Source organism: Phaethon aethereus, assembly GCF_964289735.1.
Source record: "Phaethon aethereus genome assembly, chromosome: 5".
NCBI classification, from domain to species: Eukaryota; Metazoa; Chordata; class Aves; order Phaethontiformes; family Phaethontidae; genus Phaethon; species Phaethon aethereus.
In genome coordinates, this window is record NC_138579.1 from 18902721 (window position 1) to 18926299 (window position 23579).

Genomic DNA, 23579 nt, shown 5'->3' on the forward strand with positions numbered 1-23579 from the left:
AGCCTCATCCCCATCAGGTTACTTCAGGCTCATTAACTCTGAATGTTACAGTATAAAGATAACCTGATCAGGCCAAGAACTTTGGCAGACATACACATCTCTGCTCCTGGGGCTTAAAATAACTTGCAGCAGCCATGGCAGAACTAAGCTGCTGGTCAGACCCCCCATATCTCTGGGTCTGGTGCTGGGGACCCACAGTCCCGCCATTTGTGGACACCATGCGGTGTGATATCTGTGCACATGTGGTGGGAGGTGAGGTGAGTACATGGCTTGGAGTCCTACCAAGGGGAGTGAGGTGGCTGGTGGGAGGTGGGCCAGAGAGCTAGTCTGGGTGGTGAGGGAGGCAAGACGTGGGGGGCTGTCTCCTTTGGGAGAATGGGTGCAAAACAGAGGATTTGGAGAGTATGTGTGTTTGAGAAAAAAGGAAGGTTCATAAATGATGCTGCCCAGAGGTTGGACCCTCCTGCTGCCACAGCCCCAGGTGTGACAGTCGAGATTGTCCTCAGTATGGCCAACACGGAGGAGGTCAGCCCTCAGAAAATATGGACATCACTGATGATACCTATGGCAGAAACAGGACAACCAGCCTCTCTGTGCTGGGTGTCAGGGATTTACTGGCAGCACTTCCACCAGAGGGGGAAACTGCCATGAGTTCACCGACCATGCAGGGATGGTGGTGGGCCAAGGAGCCAGGAAGGGTGAGGACATGTGGCCTCACAGCCGGAGCGCCCATGGGACCCTGTACCCAGACCCTGGTGAGGGGCCGCTGCCAAGCCACCGGCACACAACATCCAGGGCAGCGTGACAGAAGGGCAAGAGCCGATGTACTTGCCACAGCCCGCAGGATGGATGCAGGGAAGCTACTGCTGGGGCAGAGAGGTCAGAAGCTCCCGGAGGTCTGTCCCACTGCTACAGCCAGGAGTGGAACAGCAGGGAGCATCAGGGGTAGCCCCAGTCCTGGACATCAGGCACCTTCCTGGGGATGGAAACAGACTGAAGCCAGCAGGGCAGGGCTGTGGGGAGCTGGAGACCAGCCCTGCTGCAGCATCACTGGGGCAAAGGCTGACAGCCCTGGGAGGCTGAAGTAGAGTCCTGGGCTGTGGGCTGGGTGGAGTAGTCCTGGGGAGGCACTGGAGGCAGCAGCACCTGTGGGTGCCCTCAGGGCCCTGAGAGCAGCATCTGCTCTGTCAGATCGGTACTGGAAACCTGTATCTCAGGTTTGGGGATGGCATCCCAAGTGCCACCCTGAGAGCAGCCCAGGAACCAGCAGGAGCACGCTGCCCTGCCAGAGGCTAATGGCAGCGGGAGGGAGGGGTCCAGCTCTGGCATCCTGCGGCTGCGCTGCCCAGAGGCAAGGCGGGGTGCTGGCAGCTGCACGTGAGCAGAAATAACCACAAATTTGGAGTCAGCTCAGTGCTGGTGTCACACACTGCAAGCTCTGCACCTCATGTCCTCAAAACCAAGATTGCTGTTGTTTACAGTTCTTCATTCTGAGAAGAGGTGCACGCAGCCCAAGCTGGCAGATGCACAGCACTGGTTTGCCACCTGCGTACAGATTTGGCCAGTGCACACTACAGCTGGGGCACGTAGACACGGACATTCAAGCCCCAGAGGCTGAGGGAGCGACCAGCTACATGCGACACCATTTCACCTTTGGAGCTTCACGAGTAACGCAGGGACCTTGGGCAACTTGACCCAACATGTCCCAATTCTTTTTTGAATGTTAATGGGAGGAAAGAATAACAGCTTTGAGCATAAAACACAGTAAAACACCCTTTCTTTCTAAACAGAGCTTTGCTAGGCCTGATCCTGAGTTTGCATAGCTGCAGTGGAGGTTACTCGCCTCCTGCATGCAGACAATCCAGTATTTTGTGTTCGCAGCGGGAATCGTGCCTGAATGAAAGCACCCAGAAGACACGGAACTGTCTTGCAATTAAGGTACCTGCTTCCATTATCCAATACTGAAAAATTGTTTTCAAATTTCATGAAATGCATTTTTGCATTGGTTCAATTTATTCTGTCGGAATTTAGGTTTGCAGGGAAATTTAAGACTGCAATGACTGAATGACTGAAAGGTAGAAAGGAGAATTAGCAAGTTCTATCTGCAACAGCCTGAATTTATTAAGTAATAACCTGATAGAACTTATAGATATGAAAACGCTAGAGAAAATGACATATGGGTAAAAAGGGACAGGTATTTGATTCTAGCTCTTTTTGACTTTCCAATTTTAATCTGTTTTGCTACACTGGGCAAATTATTAAGTTCTTTACAAATGCTTATTTTAAAATAATTGCACCATATCACACACGGAAATAAATATACAATTAACTAGACACTATCACACAACCAATGTGATTAAAACTACTGTACATGTGAAACTGATGAAGACTTTCAATCTTTAAGAAAAATACATTTATAAAAATGCCTATTCTACCCGATTTCAGTTACAAATAGATGGCAGAAAACGTATTCTTAGTAAAGATACGGCATCATCTTGCATGGTCTCTAATGATGTGGATTTCAAAGGCAATGACATGTTGTAGACAGCAAGACAGAGATAGACTTCTGCTACAGGTGGCAACCCTATGCCACTCAATACATCAGACAAGACTCAGTTTATTCAAACTGGGTCAACAGATAGCATAAGGCGTAAACATGGTCTTACCTCCAGATAGCATTGAGGTGTGTGCAGACCTTTCACAGGCCTTGTGCACAGAGATGATTCACACCTGCCATAATTTATTATGGAGTAAATGTCCACTTTTTTGCAAGATCTCTGGATTTTCTCCACTGTCCGTTTACATTCTGCGACATCAGCTGGTTGCCAGCGGGAGGTTCTGAGGTTTGATACTTCAAGTTTTCCAGAGGATGAATGTTCTCCTGAATGTTCCTTTTGTTTCCACAAATGAACTCTGCTGAGAAATTCCCTGTATTCAGACAGCATCTACAATTAGCACATCTGCCCTGTGTGGAAGGCCACACTCCACAGACCTTCTGAGGTCTGCAGATACCAGGGGATCTCATGAGATAAACTATCCAGCCCTTCCAGGATGACAGCAAACACAACAAAAGAGCAGCACCATCCTTAGGGAAATTCTGACTCTTTGACAATTGGAACTGGTGGGGTTTTATGGTCTATTGGTTTATAAATAAAATGGAAATCTTTCTTGGTTTCACTCTTCAGCAGGAAGGCTTTGATATGGTGAGGAACGGCATCTTTGTCCAGCTGCAGCCACTGGTCATCAACATAAACAAAGAGTCCATAGTCCTTGGGATGGGAGACTTCAAACTTTTCAGCACACTGCTGGCTCAGCTGCTCAGCTGTGGTGTCGTTCCGGGAAGCAAGAGTTCTTGACTGAGCACCGATTTCCAGAAAGGAGATGGAGATGAAGTCCTGAAGAGAAATATGAGGTTAAATCTTGCAGTTAACATAGTGACTTGGGACCAATGGAGGCAGAATTCAGCCCAAAGCTCTAGTTGCCTCAAGCTCCTAAGCACTCACGAATACCCTCCAATGCCCCAGTTATTCTCTCCTTTCTCCCCTCTGATGAACAAGCTCTAAATCAGCAAATACTTAAACTAACAAACGCTTAACCAAATAATTAGCCCTGTAAAGACACATAAGTGAAAGCTTTTTTCCAATTTTGGTCAATGTCATTAATGAGCAGTCTGCAACAGTTCCTTCTCCCACCTTTCCACAGCTCCTGAAGAAATAGAACGCAAAGAAGTAACAGACCAGAATAACAAGCCAAAAACCTCAGAGATCTGGCCTGAAAACGGCATCTCACAGAAACAGGAAAGGGCTGGCTGTGCAGTGACCCTTGTAACTCCACTGTCACCCAAACAGCACCTTGACAGCGTGTCCTCCAAAATTCCTTCCATCAGTAGGGATACAGAAGAAGAAGTTATGCTGAGGAGGCTGATTTACTTGTATGCTGTTTCAGGCAGTAATGACTGTTGGGAGGACTTTCCTTTTGCCAAACTCATGAGGAACAGAATCTAGAGAGTTTTTGGTCACAGTGGAACCTGCGTGTTTAATTTGTATCCGTAGAGTTAAAAAAAATTCCCAGCCACTTTGGTCAGAAAATACCCACGTTCCCCAGAAGAAGTGAGATTTGCCAGATATGTGGACTATGGGTTTCCAAACTGCATTTATGAAGTATCACTGCAGATGGTTAAGGCAGCCAGAGGGATGTGCAGGAGCACGCTGAACACATCAGGAAGCTGTTTACCTCCACCAGGATGGGCTCGCACATCTCTGATATTACCCCTCATTCAAAGGAATGGAAAACAGCCCTTATGCTGGTGGAGGTGGTGGGAATCTTCTGGGGAAGTGTGACATTTGCTTGCTCAGCTATTATGCTGCTCGCTAGGTACTTCCTATGAGCTACTGCCAGAGCAGCTCTAGGGGCTGGATGGATTTTTGGTGTATCCCATCCACTACTCATAAGTTCTGAGATCATCAGGGACTGTTTGGACTGCAATATGGGAAACATATTCAGCTTTCACGGGGCTATATGGATTGTGCCTCCCCCTCAGGAGACTTTTCCCTGTCTCTCCCCTCCGCATTGGCAATTTTCAGTTTTGCACTGTGAAGGCTTCACAGAAGCCTTCTGTTAAGGCTGAGATGTGGCCTTTGCTGCCTCCCTGTGGGTGACAATTTGATCATAGGCCATGGGGCTGGCAGGTCACCCTGAACGGCTGGTCCTGCACCCAGCCTCACCACAGCCGGAGGCCCAGAGCACCCATCCCTCCTGGGACCCTCTCCCACTGGTGTATGGGGAGGTCTTCGCCAGGCCGTACACAGCAATGGCCTTCAAAGCTAGCCAGATCTTGTTAGGTCTTCCCTGATGTTGGACAGGAGAAGCCAGGCTCTGGAAGATGCTTGTCTGACAAGAGGGATGTCTCAGGTCCTCCTACAGCTTTACCCCATCTAGGAACCGCCCCTGCGCAGCTTGCTCGCATATCCTCAGCTTAGCCTATGATTTTCCCAGGCCCTAAGGGTGATGGAGAAGAGGGGTTCCCTGCCTCCCCGCTGCAACTCTCCACATGCGAAGGGTCCTAGCATGCTTCCTTCAAGAATGAACAATGAAATCACTCTGCAGTCATATTTAAAATTATATGGTTATGAGGCTACTTCAGGATTTCAAAATGCATTTTCTAAGTAAGATGTATTTCAAATGAGGTGTGTTTTTTTAAGCTTTGGAAATCTTGCACCATATGTACTCTTGTTTTGAATAGTGATTTGGGTTAATTTTGTTTTAAAATAATTATCATATTGAAAATCAGTAAGTATGGAGAGAGCATGTTCACCTTCCAGGCTTTTAACCTAGAAAATAATGCCAGCTACCTGCACTGATGAGCGGGAAGCCCGGGCCTTGTTCAGTGTCCTCCGTCTCTCCCAGCGGTGAATGGAGTCCTGCACCTCCGTGCTCAGCTGCCGCGTGACGGTGATTTTGTCGTAGTTCTTGATGTGCTCCAGGGCCCCATAGGTGGTGGTTAAATAATAGGAGCCTGCGAAAGGAGAAGGTATTGTACAAACGTCACACCAGTACGAGCCCTTCATTTCCACTTCCATCCTGCCTGCTTGTGCCCGTGCGGTAGCGGCTGTCTAACACTTGCACTGCCTGTGCCTCACTGCAGGGAGTGCAGGGGTGTCTGATGTAACCCAAGAGAAAGGAGACTGAACAACCAGTATCCTTGACCCCCTTCTGCTTCACAGCAATGTCACTGCCCAGACTGCTGGGGCCGTAGATGCCTTAGGAGGAAACACAAGACTGAAGGTAAACTACTACGAAAGCTGCTTTCACAAACAAACCCAAACCAATGTCTTTGACCACAGATGGTTTATTCTTTGGGGCATGGCCATCTTTTTGTTGTGTTTAACAGGGCCAGTGCAACAGGTCTGTAATTTGGGCTCCTGAGCAGTCCCCATAATGCAAGGAAACAGTAAGAATTGTAGCATGCTCTGTAGGAGATGTACGAGGCCTGGATTCAGCCCCTCCAACTCCAGCTACATTGCTGAGATGTTTAGAGCCCAGGTTCCCTGTGGGCTCAGCACCGTTGAAGGATGTCTCAGACCTGCAAGGACAAGTTACACTGTACTCCCCCCATCTCTATCAACTAGACAGGGAGCTCAGATGTTTGGCTGAGAGTAATTCCTGGACTGTTCAGAGTTGTGGGATAAATCTTGGTAAAGCAGAGAAACAGGGGATAAAGTGGTAAAAGCCCACAACCAGTCCTTTTCCCTCAGAAACTCCCTGACTGCTGTGGTGTTGGCTGCAGCAGGTAATAAATAACCAACTGCAGCAGCCAGGGAAGCAGCTGGACCATGGTAAGAACAGGCTTCATCAACAGAGATGAAGATAGGCCCTGATAGAAGGACCGAGTTGAATATGAGGAAGCTGCTGCTTTGGTTGCGGGGCAGCCCCATGCCAGGGCACGGCCCCAGCGCCGGGTCAATTAAAAGTGCTCCTTTTCCCAGCTGCCTCCCGGGCTTAGCTCCGCTGACGAGCGAGAGGCTTGGGCCAGGGTCTCCTCTGGACAGAGGGAAGGACTCAGCCTGCGGAGCTGCTGGAGCAGCAGCGCAGTGTCCCAGAGGCAGCGGGGATGGGGACGCGTCCCCCGGGCCTCCAGGCGAGAGCATGCCTGGCCTGAAGCAGGTCGAGAGGCCAGGCCTTGGCGGCGGCCGGTGTCACCTGCAAGCCCCGACGCCGGGCCGGGCCCACCACCCCGGCCTCTCTGCAATCCCCTGCTGCCGCTCCCCTCACGCCGGGTGCCAGGAAAACAGGGAGAAATTAAAATTGCCCATCAGCTGGGCGAAGCTCCCCGTTTTTAAAATGTTTCACAATAATTGCAGCTGCCTCTAGATGGCGCTTCAACATCACCCAAACCTCGCACCAGCCCGCCTGGGGTTTTCTAGCCCTTCGTCAGGCTCTAATGAGCTCCGCAGTCATTATGGCTGGTCGTGTACATGGTGGCTAAGAGAGCATATCATTTAAGAGCAGTATTTTTAAAGCACCGTTAAAGTTTGGTGTAGGAGAGGAGAGATCAAGACATTGCCATTTGACTTTCTGTACTAGGGTGGATCCCATAGGTATGTCCCATAGCTACATAGGTCTGCATACACCAAAAAGACTCTTCCTTTACTGTCTCCCACGAAGTGCTGCTGAAAACAGGCTAACAAGCCTGCAAGTGCCACTTTTCTCCTCTTAAATATAGTTACTATTCTCCCTTGTCTGTCATTCAGTATTTCTCCTGCTCTAGCAGTCTCAGGGGTCCCGGTGATAGGACCCATGACCTGGTGTACCTGTTCCTCAGAATCCAAGGAGGATGATCTCCCAGTCCCCCATGACAGGAATTCATTGCATCTTCTTTAAGAATTTATTTCTCTTCCACTTTCCAGTATCTTCATTTCAACACAGTCATTCCCCATTATCTGTCCTTGCCTTTGGCCCAGTAGTAAACATCACTTGTTATAAAACTCATTCAAAGTAAATTTTTAATTTGGAGGCCAGATTTGAATGATTTTGTGTATTGCCCTGACATAATTTCACAGTCTTCTCACTTCTGCTTTCCTTTTTTCCTTTTATTTCTGTGCCTGAATCACCTTTTGTCATTTAACTTTGAAAGGCCTAACTCAAGTTGACTTTTGCCAGTTCCCATTTTAGCCCTGAGCTTTGCGATCTCAGAGCTGTCTTCACTGAGTCGTTCTTTTTTTTCCATTCTCTGTATCTGCAGTTACTCTCAGTCTCCTTTCTGATGTGGTTATTTAGCCAGTTTGATCTGGAACTCCCTCACAAAATTTTGCCCCTTTGACTGAAGTACACATTTCACACAGTCTTTGCATCTTTGACTTAAGAGAACTTCCAGGCAGCTTTGCCTTCAATAGCCTGAGCTCCCCAACGCAGCTGACTTCAGTAACCAGGCCGGTCATGTGCCCTTTCAAAATGAAGAACCTGTGGGCAGTGTGGTCACCAAAACCAGCTTAGTTATGCCAGCAAAATGCTATGCTTAGGCTAACATTTTTTCTGCTAACAACTCTTTTCAGCAGGAAAATTAGCCTGTGCAGAAACCCCTCACTAATACAGCTGTGTTGCTGCTGCTCATTCTGTTAGTGCATACTTTTGCCCACATCTGCACTGTGCAGGGATGACATGCTCTTAGTTACAGACTTACATGTTCATTTAATATAAATAAAATTAGTTTGCTATTGTCCATCCAGGACCCCTTTCTAGAACCTCAGAACGTACCAAAACAAAGTCTAAAACAAAACCCATTTTATTGGTTTAGTGACTACTTGGTGAAAAATGATCTGTGTTGCTAGTTCAGAGTGCATAACCCTGTCACTGTCAGTAGCATTTGCTTCCCAACCTATATTTAAGAAACTAAAGGCCCACAGTTCCCTGGAGTGTTAATCCACCTAATAGCAGAGGGCTTTATTCACATCCAAAACCGGATCCTCTCATGGAATATATGGTCCTAGTTTAAGAAATGTGCTTTTTTCTCATTGGAGAATAAATAAAAGTGTCTGTACAACACATTGCAGTGGCAGTTTAATTTTAGGAAAAGAACTTTTAATTTTTCAGCCTTTGGGCCAAGGAACACCAGATGTCTCATTAAATGTGTAGTCCAGCAACTCAGTTCTCAGTTTTGCGGGGTCCCTGCCTTTCTAGCTGGTGTCTAAGGGCACTGCACTGCTGAAAAAAATTAAAATGCTTGACAATAATTATAAAGCGTCAGCTTTTAAAAGTTTGGCCAAAGCTTATCCACAAAGCCTAGCCAGAGCCTTGCTGCCCCACTTTCACAAACGCTGAAGCAAGGTAAATCGTAATTTCCAAAGTGAATATCCCAGGAGCAAACACTGTACTCTACCTTCCCCTAGCTGCAGAGCAGGGTCCATGAGCTCCATCATATACTCCACATTCAGAAGGACTTCCGTCAAGTTGCTGCGGGCCAACACATACATGAGCACGGGGAGGAAGTCATCTGCACCATATGGTTTCCCTGAGCAAAGAGAAACACAGAGTGGTCCCAATAAACTCACCACAAAGACACGTTCTCACACAACAGTGACAGCTTCTCGCCCAGCGTGTCCTTTGCAGACTTCAGCTTACTTTATCTGAAGAGTTAAAGCTTGAAAGCACCAGCAAAGAAAAAATGCTGAAAAAGGGAAAGTCAGGTCACTTTAAAAGTAAGTAAATTTGCTTCAAGCCCAAAATATGAGCTTGAAAATGTTTAGTGAGCTCCATTTCTGCCATTCTTTATTAACTGGAGAAGGAGAAACTTAAACTTTATGGATCACAGACAAGGGACAATCCTTGATGATTGCAAAGGCTGCCAGCTCGGCCCTCTGATTCGACACTGCCATCAAGACTACAATTCACATTTTCAATACTAGCAGCAAAGTTGTCTACGTGTATCAGGGGCATTTATTCTCTTAGGTTCGCTCTATGTTTATGACCAAAGAGCAGAAAAACTAATTTGAGACAGTGGTTTTTAGGACTGAGGACTTCCATGTTTATGTTCCTTCAGAAGGGAAAACATCACACTACATGTTCCTAATTAAAACAGTCTCCCAAGAGCTAGGATCTAAGAGGAAGCATCTTTCCAGCCATGGTGTCTAACTAAGAAAACAAAAAGCCTTTCACATTGGACTTAGCTTAGTTTTTGGACATGGTGTACAGCAGGTGCTACAGGAACAGATCCTCATGGGCTCAAGATGTCCTGTGCTTAAAACATTGATATCAAAAATTCAACAACATAATCTTATATGTAATTTGTAAGAGTTCTTTGGAATCTCTGACGGCAAAAAAGTGTACATGTTAACAGTCATCATAAATAATTACTACTTAAAATAAAATCCAAGCTGAAGCTTCACTACACAAATGGCAAAGAAACACAAGGACAACTTTTCTTATTTTAAAGATGCTTTCACTTTCTACCAACATGCCATAAATTCAACATGGACAATCCATAATAACAAGTTGCTTAACAGGCCTATCTTCCCAATGTTCAGGGTTGACCACTCCTCTTAACCTAAGCCCAGATTGCTTTCATTTTAAATGTCCTCCCTCTGACAGTGGGCAGTTTTCCTTGCCTGAGCCCTTGGACATGTTGGTTTCATGGGCCATGTCTCACTTGAGAACCGTTTGCCTCACCTCAAAGAATCAAAGCTATCCTTGATGTTGCTTCAGTAAAATTATGCCCTAGCCATTTCTGGCCCATAGTCCACATGCCCTTCCATGGTAGGGCATAAATTCCTGTTTCTCAAACGTTCCCACTGACTTATTTCAAATCTTTGCCATGAGTCAGCTTTCCTTTTTTGTCATTCATAGCTGACGCACATTCTCCACTGGCAAGGAAAGATACTCTTCTGAAGCCTCAAATAAACATGCGCTTAGCCCCTGATTAAAAAAAGTATGGCTTTAAAATAAACGCAGTAATATATCTAGTGAACAGAATGTTGATCCAGTTAAAACAAAGTATTGGAGGATGAGAGACTGTCAGGGCTGTCTGTTTCTAACAGTGTCCGCACACTCCACAACATAGACTATTTAATGAAAGCTGGATTAACGCTTTCAATTCTGTTTGCTTTATTACAGCTGCCTTTAGTTAAATGACACACCCTTAGGTCTTCAACCAAACTATAAAAGGACTCTATTGTTTCATTAACATCTGTATGGATATTTTGTTTGTTTGTTGTTGCCTTGGCTTATGTCTCTGTGAAAGCTTCAGCTCTGTGAAGGGTCCAATTCATTACTGTCAAACATATCACCTTAATACAAGCAGCTTAATATCATAGCTATTTAATATTGTCTAGCAAAAAAAGATGACACAAGACATGAAAACATACTGGAAAAACTGCACAGAGAAAAGCCCTGTTCTCCTTTTGACCTGAGTAAATCAGATGCCAACAGAGTTAGTTCTGTATAAAACTAGTGTAAAGGAAGATGAAGTACAAAAGAGTTTGCAAGGCTCATTTTTTTCCCTTCTTTAAAACTTTTTCTTTGTGATGCAGTAGTTACTGACCAGTGGCATGGCTTGGGTGCGTCTGATTTCCTGAAGGCAAAGGTATTTCTAGTGCAACACAGATAGCAGAATTTTCTCTTCCCTACCACTTCATTTTCATGACCAATCCATGTTGTGTCTGCTAGGGCATTCAGTAAAGTCGCTACTCCACAACATGAATTGCTACCCACTGAAAAAAAAATGCTGTATTTTTTAAATAAAATGTCACCAAAAAAGATCACCAACCAGCCAATGGACTGACCAACCAATGCAGAGCAGAAATAGAAACTTGGAACTAAACAATTCCATGTCCCTAGCCATCAACTTCTAATGTCAACTGAAATGAAAGTTAGAGGACACTTTTCAAGAAGTCCTACAGAATTTCTCTTCTTTTAAGATTTAAAAAAAATCTTTTTTATTGGCTGAGAAGTAGCTGTATGTACAAGCAGGCACCAAGTCCATTCTTTTTCATTGCTGTCTATCTCATTGCTATAAGCTGATTTAGCTGCTCTGCCCACCAGCCCTTGTTATAAATCTTTCTCAAATTTAAGATTTCATAGAAATATTATTGGACTCCCAGCTGTTTATATGGCTTAAATATGAAAATCTGATATACAGTTTCTTTTTGATTAATAAGCTCAGAGTAGGGATGTCTGACTGCAATAATGGAAAGAGTACACATTCTCCATATGCTGTATGGTCATAACGTGCATAAATTACTAGACATCATTTTAATCCACTTGTGGGAATATGAAGCCTGATTCTTAAATACCCACTTCTTTAGCTAAAGCTGAAGTCAGCAAGAGCTATAGGTGTCAACAAAAGCAAAGCTAGTCAAGGATCTATCTCTGACTCTATGTGTTGCCACAAATTTCCAGTGTTGCCTAGGGCAGGTCAGGCACGGTATATTGTGCCTCCTCCTTGTAGACATTGCAACAGCTTCTCTACTGACTGCTCATGGAGCCAAGGATAAGTGCCTGAGAGGGCAGGACTCAGAACTCCCCTTGTTCTCCTGGTCTTGGAGCAGGCACAGGGACTAGCTTAGACATGTACAACCATCAGACCAAGTATGGCCCTGAGATGTCCTGTATCTCAGTCCCTCCATGGGGACAAGAGGTGCTGTCAGCAACTCAGATATGACCAGAAGCAGGAGGCACAAAGATATGTGAAACAATGCCTGTGAACCAAGACACCCGAGAGGTTGGTGCTGTTCAGCTCCCTGCACCATGAAAGGCATCAGGGCACTAACCAGCGTCTGTCCAGGGGCTGCAGCAGGGATGTTCCCTGCAGGCTGCTGCCTCCTCAGCTTCACTTTCAATCTGGGCCAGAGCCAAGCTCCCTGGCCTGCATGTCTAGCTCCATCTGTGATCTCTCACAGAGGGGCATGTTTGCAGCTGACAAAGTTAAATCTACCTCTGACCCTGCCAGTGGTCTCAGTGACACTGTGACTGAGTCTGCTTGTTCAAGGTGGTGGTGTCCTACTCCAGATATGACTTGCTTGATTTCCCCCTCTTCCCTGCAGGATCAGGAAACATTTATTTCATAAATATCTGTAAGAAGCTTAAAATAAGCCTTCTCTTCTGCCACAAACTCATCCTATTATGTTTATAGCAAAGCGAACACAACGTCAGCTCCTGGCTGGGATGCAGTGCTTGAATGGAATAAGTATTAATTAAATATATGATTTAAAGCAACTGGAATTCTGCCTAAGCCTCCATAAAGAAATTACAGCCTATTTTAACTCATTCATGCATTTCTTTTCCCTCCATATTGTTGTATATTCCAACAACCAGCAGACAGTGATGATGCTCTGCATCTTGCTCTAATATTTTACAAACACTGGAATGAGGTCTAGCAGCAGGTCTCCAGGAAATATGAATTTTAGCCTCAGTTTATAGCTGGGAAACCTGAGGTACAGAAAAGTTAACTGAGATTTGTTCAAGATCAGAAGAAAAGAGTGTGACCATCCTTCCTCTCCCTACCATTTTTCTGTCTCTTGTCCATCCCATAGTACTTCAGTAAGATCCAATTTATGGTGTAGTTGAATTGAGAGAGTTAATACATGCAGGCAGCATGAATCCATTTCAAAAACATATGTTTTACAGATCAGAGGAATTTCTTCCCCTTGAAAAATCTGAACTGGCTCTTTAATTCAAATCTAGCAATTGTGCTAGCCATTAAAAAGATAAACTCTAGTCCATCAGCCTTCTTTAATAGTAACTTAAATGCAGATATCCTCTTCCTAAAGATAACCAAGCAGAACTGTTATGTATAGCTTTATTTTCCTTCTCAGAAGTGAGCAGCATGGTGGGATTGCTCTGACTTAGTTTTAGGAACTTCCAGCATCAGTTCTACAGTGGCTGCTGAAGTATTTGAGGCCAATTTCATTTTCATAGGCTCAGCTATCCCACTGAAGATACACTGCTTCATGTCCATGCGTTTGTCAACTGCAGAGTCATATAGGAGTGCATCAAAGCAACTAATATTCAGCTGCTCAGTTCTATGGGGGGAATGACAAACTTCATCCTAAAAGCTAGAGAAGAGAAAGATTCCAATGGAATATATATCCTATCTTTCCTCTTCTTCCAAAAGCACACTATGCATTAGCCATGCAAAACTATGCAATAGAAATTATTAAATCAGATGGTTTAGGGCCAGTCACCTAGCCAACTCCATCACTAGTACAGAGCTGTTTTGAACTTATATGCAAGCTCCCTGTGCAGTTCAAAGATATTCAAAAAAAGAAGCTTCATAACCTTAGGTAGTCCACAAGTTAAAAATATAAGAAAATTGTTCCTCTGCTCATTCTTTTTGAATGTCCTTTGAAAGCAGTCTCCCCATCTTTCAGACTTCCAGCTTAAGCTTAGAGCCTTTCCACAACTGATTTTCCCCACTCATGGACTGACCAAGATCCGCCTGTTTACCTTACACAGTATTTCTCCATAAAGCAATGTCTACTGCTCTGCTAACTTTGCTTTTCCATCAGTTTTCTGCCTCAGAGCGGCAGCTCCCCGGTAGCACAGGGCTGAGAGCTCCAGGCTCACCACTGTCAGTACACACCATGCATAGTGCAGATACACGTCTTGTTTATCGCTCCACAAGTGTCACTTTTGTTTTTGATGGAGTGAAAAGCAGAGATTCTTACTCTATGCTTACCACATAATCCACTTTTGACATTTTATCTGAGTAAAGGTATTTCTGAAAGATAAATAATATGCAGTTTTTTCTACATAAGATTACAGTGCTTCTGTATAAATGAGATACGTGCCCAACTCTCCCTGTGGGTATTGGGCCATGCCTTCCAAATGTAGGAGCAGTCAGAGAGTTGGGAGCTTGCGGCTCCCTGTGAGTCCTGCCTCTTACTTTGTCTAGTGCACAGATAAAAAAAATGCCAGTCAGTTTGCAGGGCAGGAGCTGGGTGGGTTTCCAAACTCTACTCCTTTTATTCTTTTCATACATATTATTCTTACTAACTACTCCTAGTGCTTTTAGGAGGCAGGTTACATATTTTTTGATTGTAGGTTACACTCTTGGAGGCACACATTGCTATTATTTAAGTTTGCACAGAACTTGGAAAATCTCAGTGAGCCACCGCAATGCTGTCATAATTGTGCCTTTGGGGACCATTCACTTACTAATACCACTGCCCACACTGTACATGTGAACATCTGAACCAGTACCTCTAAACTCCTTTTATAGCCAGTGATGAACTAATCAATATCATCAGTGGAGTTTGTCATGAGTCATCTCACCCTAAAAAAGACACCTACATCTAGCCAGATGAATCAACTGAACTCCATCGATTAAGTCACCATTGCCTATAATGCGAAGCTAGATATGAGACCCATCTGTGGCCACCTACAGCTAGGTGTAGCTGTAGATGAGTCCCACTTCAACATAGATCTGTATCTTGTAGTTGTACTCAGAGGTCTATTGGGAGAAAGGGGTACTGACAGACTCTGAACTTGTCTTCCTGATTCCTTGTGATGAATCAGATTCACAAGTTGATTGCCTTCAACTTGAGGGAGAAATGTTAGTTTAAATCAGCTGAGGGTCTCCCCCATTCAATTCATTGTCTAAGTATCAGGGGGTTCAACCACAGCCAATTTTTCAGGCAGATTTTGTCATGTAGTATGAATTGCAACTAAACCAGAGAATTCCTCCTTTCTTAAAACGTTCTGATATACATGGAGCCAGTCAAAGCTGACTTCAAAGTTTCATGACTCTTTCAGCAGTGCAAAGATGGGCAGTACTGCAGGCACAGATGTTCCTATCCCTAGTTTTAAAGAAACCTTGGTATCTGCCTGGACACCCTGGCTGAACCTGGACTGCCGTACATGGGTCTCAATATGTTAAAAAACTTGTGTTTTCAGGAGGCTCTGGAAAAAAAAAAAAAAGGTGCTTGATTTGGTGGTATTTGGATGTTGCTTTGAGATATGAAACCGTATTCTCAGGTCAGCTCATCTTATGGTCAGCCTAAAGGTGATAAAGACCTGGCCTGAGCTACCAAATTGCAAATTAAACCGGACAACATATGTAGTTATCATGTTACCAAAGAGGTAACTTTTCTGACAGAGGGGAATGATTAGTTTTGTGTTCCACCTGCTCTAATCTTGGAGGAGGAGGGAAGTCACTAAGTCAGCAGTGAGTAAAAGGAGCTAAAAGAAGAACAGACCATTGCACAGGAAGCTGAGCATGGCCTCTGCTCTTCCTGTGCGAAGAGCACTGTGCTGCCTTAGGGCTGGCTGAAAGCAAAAGGGGCCCTGGGCTGCTGCTCTCAAGATGGGCAGAGAGCAGAAGAACTGCCATTGAAATCTGGTCTGGGCAGCCTGCAGCACCACTCTTCGGCACACCACCAGATGGGAATTCCCTGTCAGAACAGTATTTCAGTTTGCTGAACATTTGTCTTTGCCAGGTGGAAAATCAAAGTGATCTGGGGTCAGTTCATTCTGTTGAAGAGGTTTCACACATTTCACTTCTCAGTGGGACGTTTCACTCAATTTCTCTCCGAGTCCACTGTCTTCTGGGAGTTGACTATAGCATTCTCCTCCCCTTAACCTATTTTTCTGGTCTGAATTCATAGGGGTACATTTCCTTAATGCCAGGCCAGTTTCCTTTTGACCAGGCCTTGATATGCATCATTGATCATATATACTGGAGAGGAAACTGGATGCACAGGGGTGAAGTCAGCTTCTGACCCACACTCCTCTTGCAGTAGTATTCAACATGAGAAAACAGCTGAGCTGGCCAAAATGAAGCACTTTGGTTAGCATAGCAAACCACAATGAAATCCTCTGATTTCAGGAACACCAATCTTTTAACACATGTAGGGGTTTTTTGCATTATTTCCCTGACCCTTAATTTCTGTTAGATAAAATGACACAACGGCATTTCCTGCAACAGAGAAATTCCAGCCTTGAGTTAACTGAGGTGTGACAGATTCATAACGTACCACCAGCATCGGAAGGACACCATGTCTCCTATGTGGGTTTTAATGAGGCGTGCAAGTCTTTGGTCTATTCCAAACTTATTCTCAAAATTAATACAACTGTTTTAACAAAGTTCCAGCAAATTCCCCTACATGTGTCCAAATCCAGAGGTCCTATCCACCCTGCAGCTTAGGCTCAGCCTTGGGGTGGCTTCTTGCTCTGCTGTTAATGTGTCTAGATTGGTCATTGAACCTTGCTGCATACTGTCCAAGGGATGACCTTGAAGTGAGGCTCAGAAGGGCCACAACAATTCCAGTATGAGTGCTGCAAGGCTGTTGTCAGTACAAAATAAAGCAGAACAGCTAAAAGCACCTTTGGAGATTGTAAGTTCTTGAACAACCGCAGGCTATTGCAAATTAATATCTGGCTTCTCTCCAAATTTATGCATGGCTGGTCATCAGCTCACCACTATACAAACCAAGCTCTTAAACTGGCAAGGCAGATTCCTGGAGGAAGGGGCTTCCTGGTCTATCTGCAAAAATGCATCCTGTCTGTAGGCCAAGGGCTTAATGTGTGCATTTAGTGGTTGGCCTGAGGCCCAAGTTATATTTATACTCAGAGCACATACTTCCTCACACCAAAGCAGCATAGTAGCGGTTTTGGAATTTACTGGAGCATCAGGAATTAATAACAAACAGTACTAGCATTCTGCTTCTCCTCTTCAATTTAGGCAAAACCTTGTAAAGGCCAAATCAGGAGACTTTTCTCCAAGACCCATTCCTAGAATTTACCATTAAGCTGCTACAAACTGGACAGAGCTCTGAGGATTTATGGAGAGCTGTGTGAAGACCTGTGCAAACAGGACATTACCCATAAAACACACGCTTACAGACATCTGGTTTTTGGAGTTATAGAGCTTAAAGTTAACCAAGTAACATCTTATACCTGTTGTTAGTGCAGAGAACTTCACAGTCACCAACCTGCCCATTCTGAATACAACCTGTGGACAGCTGATACCAAACACACCAACCATCACTGTTACTTCCAATTTGAATATTACCACATCAACTGTATCATAAATCCTGTTCCTTTGATACATGGAGAAGGACCAGTGAGGGATATCATTTCAGTAGGAGTGCTGTACCTGGGTTTCCCTGAGCCATGGAGTCATAGATGAGTTTGCAGGACTTCAGCAAGATGGCAATCTTCTTTTCTGGGGAGTAGGCCTTGTGCATGGTTGTGAACTTGTGAAGGATCTTTTCCAGCACCACAGTTTCAGGTACACTGGTTGTGACTCCTAGGTCAGTGGTAGTTGTGTTTTGTATCACAAGTTGGTTCTCTTTTAGCTGCTGTAAAGATCCATCTTTGTTGTGGATTTCTTTTAAGTAAGAATCAATGGCTTCTTTTAAAGGTTTCAGGACACATTTGTACAAAGCCGTCTCAGCAATCACATCTGCATAGAGAAGGGAGATCACGGAAGTCCATGATAAATAATCAACACAATAGTACAAGTGCAAGTAAAACCCCTCAGAAAACATGCAGTTGGTTATTGATGAACTACTGTACTAGCTGTGAGCAGGGAATAGAAATTACAACCCAGAAAGTAAACGTTTAATTACCAACACCTTCCAAAAGTCCTGGACAGGCTTGACATGAACATCAATGCACGGTCTCTGCCACTGGAGCCATAGGAGAGCCCCTGCTACCAGCAGCCCCTGCTGTCTTTGCCTGACTCCTGGCTGACCAGCATGGTATTTTCAGGCAGCAGGAAAGCCAACTCTAGGAAGAGATGAGGAACCTCACCTAACTGTGCTTCTTTTCACAGCCCTGCCCTTGCAGATGCCTAGGTGGGACTCATCTCATGTCCCTTCTGACATCTCCCTCTGACCTGTTTGAGACATTAACTTTGGGATGAAATCAATTGCATCCTCAAGGAGACTCTTTCTCCGCAGTGACTGAACAGGGATTGTAGTCACCAGCTCAGAGGCAGGCATCAAAATCTGGTCAGAAGTTTCTCACCCTTACTGCTCAAGTGACTCTAACTTACTGATACTTAAGTCACCTCTTATGCCACCTGTGGATGAGAAAATAATCTGTGTGGGTTGAGTGTTTGCTTAATATTTAGCAGGAGACAAAAGGAAGCATGAAAGATTGTGAGAAAGTTTGTTGTCTGACTCCTAGAAACCAGAGGCAGAGCTAGAGGGACTGCAAGGGAACCTCTTGTTACCCCTGCACTGAGGCAAAAAGGTCACTGGCAAAAGAGTTCATCCGCTCAGTCAGTGGGGAATGAAACAGAGAGCATTAGCATTTATGTAAACAAAATGCAATTATCTTAAAGAATCTAGAGAATCAGACGGCCTGAAGCAGGACAAATTGAAATCATAAATCTTCCACGGTGGGAATCCCTGTCCTCCACAGGAGAAGGCAGTCCTCCCTAGGCTGACTGGGCCATATCATCCTTTTAAGGAACTGCCAGTGAACAGGGCTAGATCTAACCAGGCGTGTCTGTGTGAAGGTGGGGGGATCCTTCCACATACGCAGCTCTACCAAGCAGAACAAGGACACTTCTTCTTTCTGCCTCCTCTCCACCTTCCCTAATCAAGATTCAAGACAGACTCTGTGCTGAACACCCCTTCTGCCTTGAAGAAAGGGGTTATTGGGGCAAAAATTGCAAGTGTTACATGAGGTGCATGAGAAGTGAAACTGTAGCTCCCCTCTCCTCATTATTGCAAGAGGCTGGCAGCAGGTCTGTTCTGCTGAGGAAACTGCAGGATCATGTGAGGCTTTTGCTGGTGAGAAAGAAGTCAGCAGGGCCTGCTGAGACTGACAGCTGAGTACCTCTGGGTCCTGGGTCACCACTTAGGTGGGTGCCACCTACTATTGGAGCTGCAGGATCCCCTGGAACCTCTGGTCACTTCTGTGGTTGGCCATGTTCTGTGCTGGGAGTCTTCTTCAGCTTGCTTTAAACCAACTTAGGGATCTCATAAATAACTGCATTGGTTCTCAGGTCCTCGGGAAATAGTTTTAAGCCAAAAGAGCATGTGAGTGCATGCATGTACGCTTTTTCTGGCTGTATGGCTTTGACTGGGATAAAAACTCCTACAGCTCTTTGTATATTCCCTCATGAAGGTACATTAAACAGGCCAGTCCATTTCTTAGCAAGGAGGGGAGTAACACATTACTCCCTCACGGGACATTGAATATGAACCATCAAAACACCTCTAAACAGCCAAAAATATAATTTTTCCTCCCCAAAGGCAAACTATGATCATGGCAGAGAGAGGTAAATGCTGCACTTTGGAGCCAGCTGCGGTCTTGCAGCAGGCAGCTCTTCCATGCCTCTCAGCTCTGAAGAGAAGAGAGCGGGATCAAGCAATTCCTCCAACCTGCCACTCAAAATCATTGTGTTCTTGTCCCTCCTTGTGAGACAGTGACTGACCCCTGATCTGGCTGCCACATGCAGGGAGTTCTCTCTGCTCACTGCAAAGCATGGGGCAGTGGACATGGAAGGCCATGGGGAACACAGCTGTGCAAGGGGAAGTTGGCCCTTTGTGTTTCCAGTGAACATAGCTCTGTGTGCGTGTGTGCCTGTGGACACACATATATATACACACACACTTGTATTTGTATGTTTGTATGCACATATATGTCTCACACACAAACACACATCTCTTCTGCTTAAACTCTTCCCTTTAAAACATTCATAGTGTTTTTTCCCCCTCATTGGTCTCCCAGCTTTTACAGCTGCTCCTCCAAGTGCTGACAACCACAGAGTACACTTCAATTTGCACCTCTCAGCTTTTAGGAGATGGTTTATAATTCTGTAAAGCACAACTTGCGTCTGCATAATCTTGCCTGCCTCCTCACCTTCCCAAATCCTGCCCAAGGATTAGTAAAGCACAGTCACCTACCTAACTGTTCCTCGGTGTAGGAGGCTGGGTCTATGAGAGATTTCAACTCAGTGCTCTGCACTAAGTAACTCTTCAGCTGCGTCATCATCATCCGGATTTCTTGTAGCATCTCTGTGCTGGAACTCTGCTTTGCCATCATCTCTAAACTGTACACTCTGTAGTCCTGCACCAGGTTGCCAAAGTATGAATCCTTGTCCTGTGCCAGCTCCACTATCTTCTTCTGCAGCTTCCTGTCACTAGACAAAAAGACTGTGAAGACATTGGACAGGCTCACAAAGGACAGCCTGTTTTTGGTCTTGCCCAAGATCACGGAGTGTGTCTTTTTACCCGATGAACTACTCAGCATCTCCAGGTCATCTTCTGTGCTGCTGGTAGAGTAGGAGTCTGGCTCAGACGCTGATGCCTGAGCCATGGCACTGCCTCTCGGGACCTCCAGGGAGGAATGAGAACCTTTCAGTTCAGCTGAGCTGACGGATTTGCAGCCATGTCCTGGTTCAGTCTTGGTGTGTGTGCAAGTGGCACCACCTGCCATTGTAGCTGAACTGCTGTTGCACAAAGCCTGTGCCGTGTCTGTGGCCGTCTTTGCCACTGTTCTTTGCTTTGACTGGCAGGAGCTGGGGATCCTCGGTACCTGGGAAAGCCTCTTCCTTCTTGGTGGTGGGATAGGAGGTGACTTTCCTTTCTCAATGGCATTGCTTTGTATCTCAGGCATGTCCTCCTTCTTCTCTGCAGGTTTGGGCTTTGTCTCCTGAAACTGTGATACAGCCCTTTCAGGAACCTCCCCAGGCATTTCTATAGCCTTTTTGCACAGCGATCTTTTACCTCTGCTCTCTGTACTTGTGTCTTGTTTTTCTTCTGTCTGTTCCCCTTTAAGCATTTCACAACTTCTAGGCTTACCCACACAGCTCTCCTCTGAGGTCCTCTCGCACAGCCACCTCCGCAGTGGGACAGAGGGCTGGGAGCCCTTCTTGGGGCTCACTGCTGAGGGCTCGTTGACTGAGTAGCTCTGCTTCCCTTCTTCTTTATTGTCACCGCCCTCAATTTTCATTTCCTTGATGCTCTTTTCTAGTGGCTGAAGCAACAGCTCATTTTCTTCACAGGCAGTCATGGGATCCTGCACAAGCTTCAGAGAAGATTTCTGAACAAGAGCGTGAGAAGGTGGAGGTGGAGGGGGGCGGCGGGGAGACCTCCTTTCAGCAAGCGTGGTTGCAGGGGGGAGATCGGTGCTCACAGCAGGGCTTTTAGGAGGAGGTACATCTGGAGGAAAAGGATTACTGCACTCTTCTATAAAAATAGGATTCACGAACCACAGCCTGTCATTTCCTATTGACAGCTCAATTTCACATGAGCAGTGGTTTGTGCTACTTGCAAAACACTGTGTAGATCTTAAACTGCCTGCCTGGGCAGTGCTGAACACGGAGTCTTTTGAAGGATGGGATAACTCTTCTCCTATTCTTCTGTGGTTTAAGGAGGAATCCCAGAAATCTGTCCAAAAAAAAAAGAAAGAATGAAAAAATGCTTTGAGACAATTTTAGCTGCTAACGGTATTTAGAAGTCCTACTTTTTGTTAAAAGAAATGGTACACAAGCTTTCACACCTCTGCACAAAACAGTGTGAAGAAAGGGTTGCCTATTTTATGTGTGTGTGAGATGCTTCAAACCAGAGGATAAGCTCAGAAGCTTCACCAGAAAACTTCTTTCTTGCCAATTTTAGGACACTCATCTAGTGAAAACCGTTAATGCTGTGCAGTTGATGCAGTGTGAGCAGGAAGGTACAAGTAACAAATATGAATGATTGTGAAAAGGGGTCTATGGCTTATTCAGTAATCACTGCCCTCCCAAATGCAAATAGCTGTGGATACCTGAGGTGAGGGCGTGAAGACCCTAGGTGAGTTTTGTCTCCCACTTGCTGATTGTGGGAAGGTGCAGGGCTGAGATATGCAGGAGGAGCACCAGGAGCACAAGAGACATCAGATGAAGATGATTTTAAATACTTTCCACAGATTAAAATTACCATTAACATCTATAGCTCTGGATGACAATTATCCATAGCCATGCCCACTCTCTGTTTGCACCCTGCCTTGAGACTGCCTGCCTGCAGGTGTAAGAGAGGAAAGATGGTGCAGAAGACTGTGTTCACAGGAAGGTTGTATACTGAAGGACTAAAGAATAGTTAAGTACTTCAGTGGTATCAACTGTGACTGGAAAAGGAAGATGGTGTTTCAGATGCAAGTAGTCATTTCTGTATGTCACAAACCTCTTAGTAGAATTTGTCTTTGAATAACTTGTTTTAACAAAATTACAAAATGTTTGTACATCTTTTGAATAGATTCAGTATCACATTTAACCCTTTTCCTTTCCCCCAGAGGTGAGTTTTCAAACCTGCTTGCCTTACCAGTCTGATAGCTTTTAATCACTCTCAGAGCTGCTAATCCAGAGGCCACTATTGGAAGCATCAGGAAACAGGATCCTGCAAATCCCATGTGTTCTGACTAAGGAAAAGGGTATAAACCTCTGAAAAGAGTATAAACCTCTGAAGGTATTGTCTGGGTGAGGACTATATAGATGCCTGCAGATTTAGGGACAAGGGGAAGATAGTGAATACTGTAAACACAAGGATGCAGATAACTAAAAAAACTATTGCAGCATGCCTGGTCCCTAGACAGAGCTGACACCGACAGCACACTCTTCTGGGTGGACTTACAGGAGACATGAATGGGGGTGCCACACAGTGCCTGAACCCTGTCCTGTGGTGTCAAGCCTGTCCCATTGCAAAATCATCACATGCTGGGCCCAAGAGGGGACGGATGGAGCTGCACAAGCATGGGATGACCCTCGGTGTGGAGCCCATGTACAGCCCTCAGGACTGTGCCTTCAGCTGTGCCTTGCCAGGACCCCGTTTTCCTGTTGGCTGTACCAGCATAGCCCCCAGCCCATCACGGGGAAGGGGGCACAGGGCCGAGCTGGCCAGAGCCCTGGGCAGGGTCTGTCTGTGCCTCTTCCTAAAAACCAGCACCCCAGAAAAGCTGAAAGGGACTTCTAGTTAGGAAGGTCATAGCAGAAGTCAAAACAGAGCAAAGAAACCTTCAACTAAAGCCAACACAGAACTTGGAGGTGAAACACATTCAGATAAAATCTCTCCCTTGCCCACTGCATCCCCAAAGACAGGCCACTTCTTCCTGTTTTGCTCCTGAGTGCAGCTGTGACTATCGACAACTTCCTGCTTGCA

At 45.4% G+C, this 23579-nt stretch overlaps 1 protein-coding gene across 1 annotated transcript in view; it reads right to left on the bottom strand.

Moving 5' to 3' along the window:
• Positions 1 to 3033: 3033 nt before the first annotated feature.
• RIN3 (Ras and Rab interactor 3) overlaps positions 3034 to 23579 on the bottom strand; it is a gene marked incomplete at its 5' end in the record, with an annotated part of 67534 nt that continues 46988 nt past the window's right edge. Inside the window, 5 exons of the mRNA XM_082001059.1 lie at positions 3034 to 3395; positions 5352 to 5515; positions 8876 to 9007; positions 17585 to 17893; positions 20352 to 21836. Of these exons, the coding sequence (XP_081857185.1) occupies positions 3087 to 3395; positions 5352 to 5515; positions 8876 to 9007; positions 17585 to 17893; positions 20352 to 21836 (2399 nt within the window). The 3' untranslated portion in view covers positions 3034 to 3086. The remainder of the gene's footprint in view (positions 3396 to 5351; positions 5516 to 8875; positions 9008 to 17584; positions 17894 to 20351; positions 21837 to 23579) is intronic.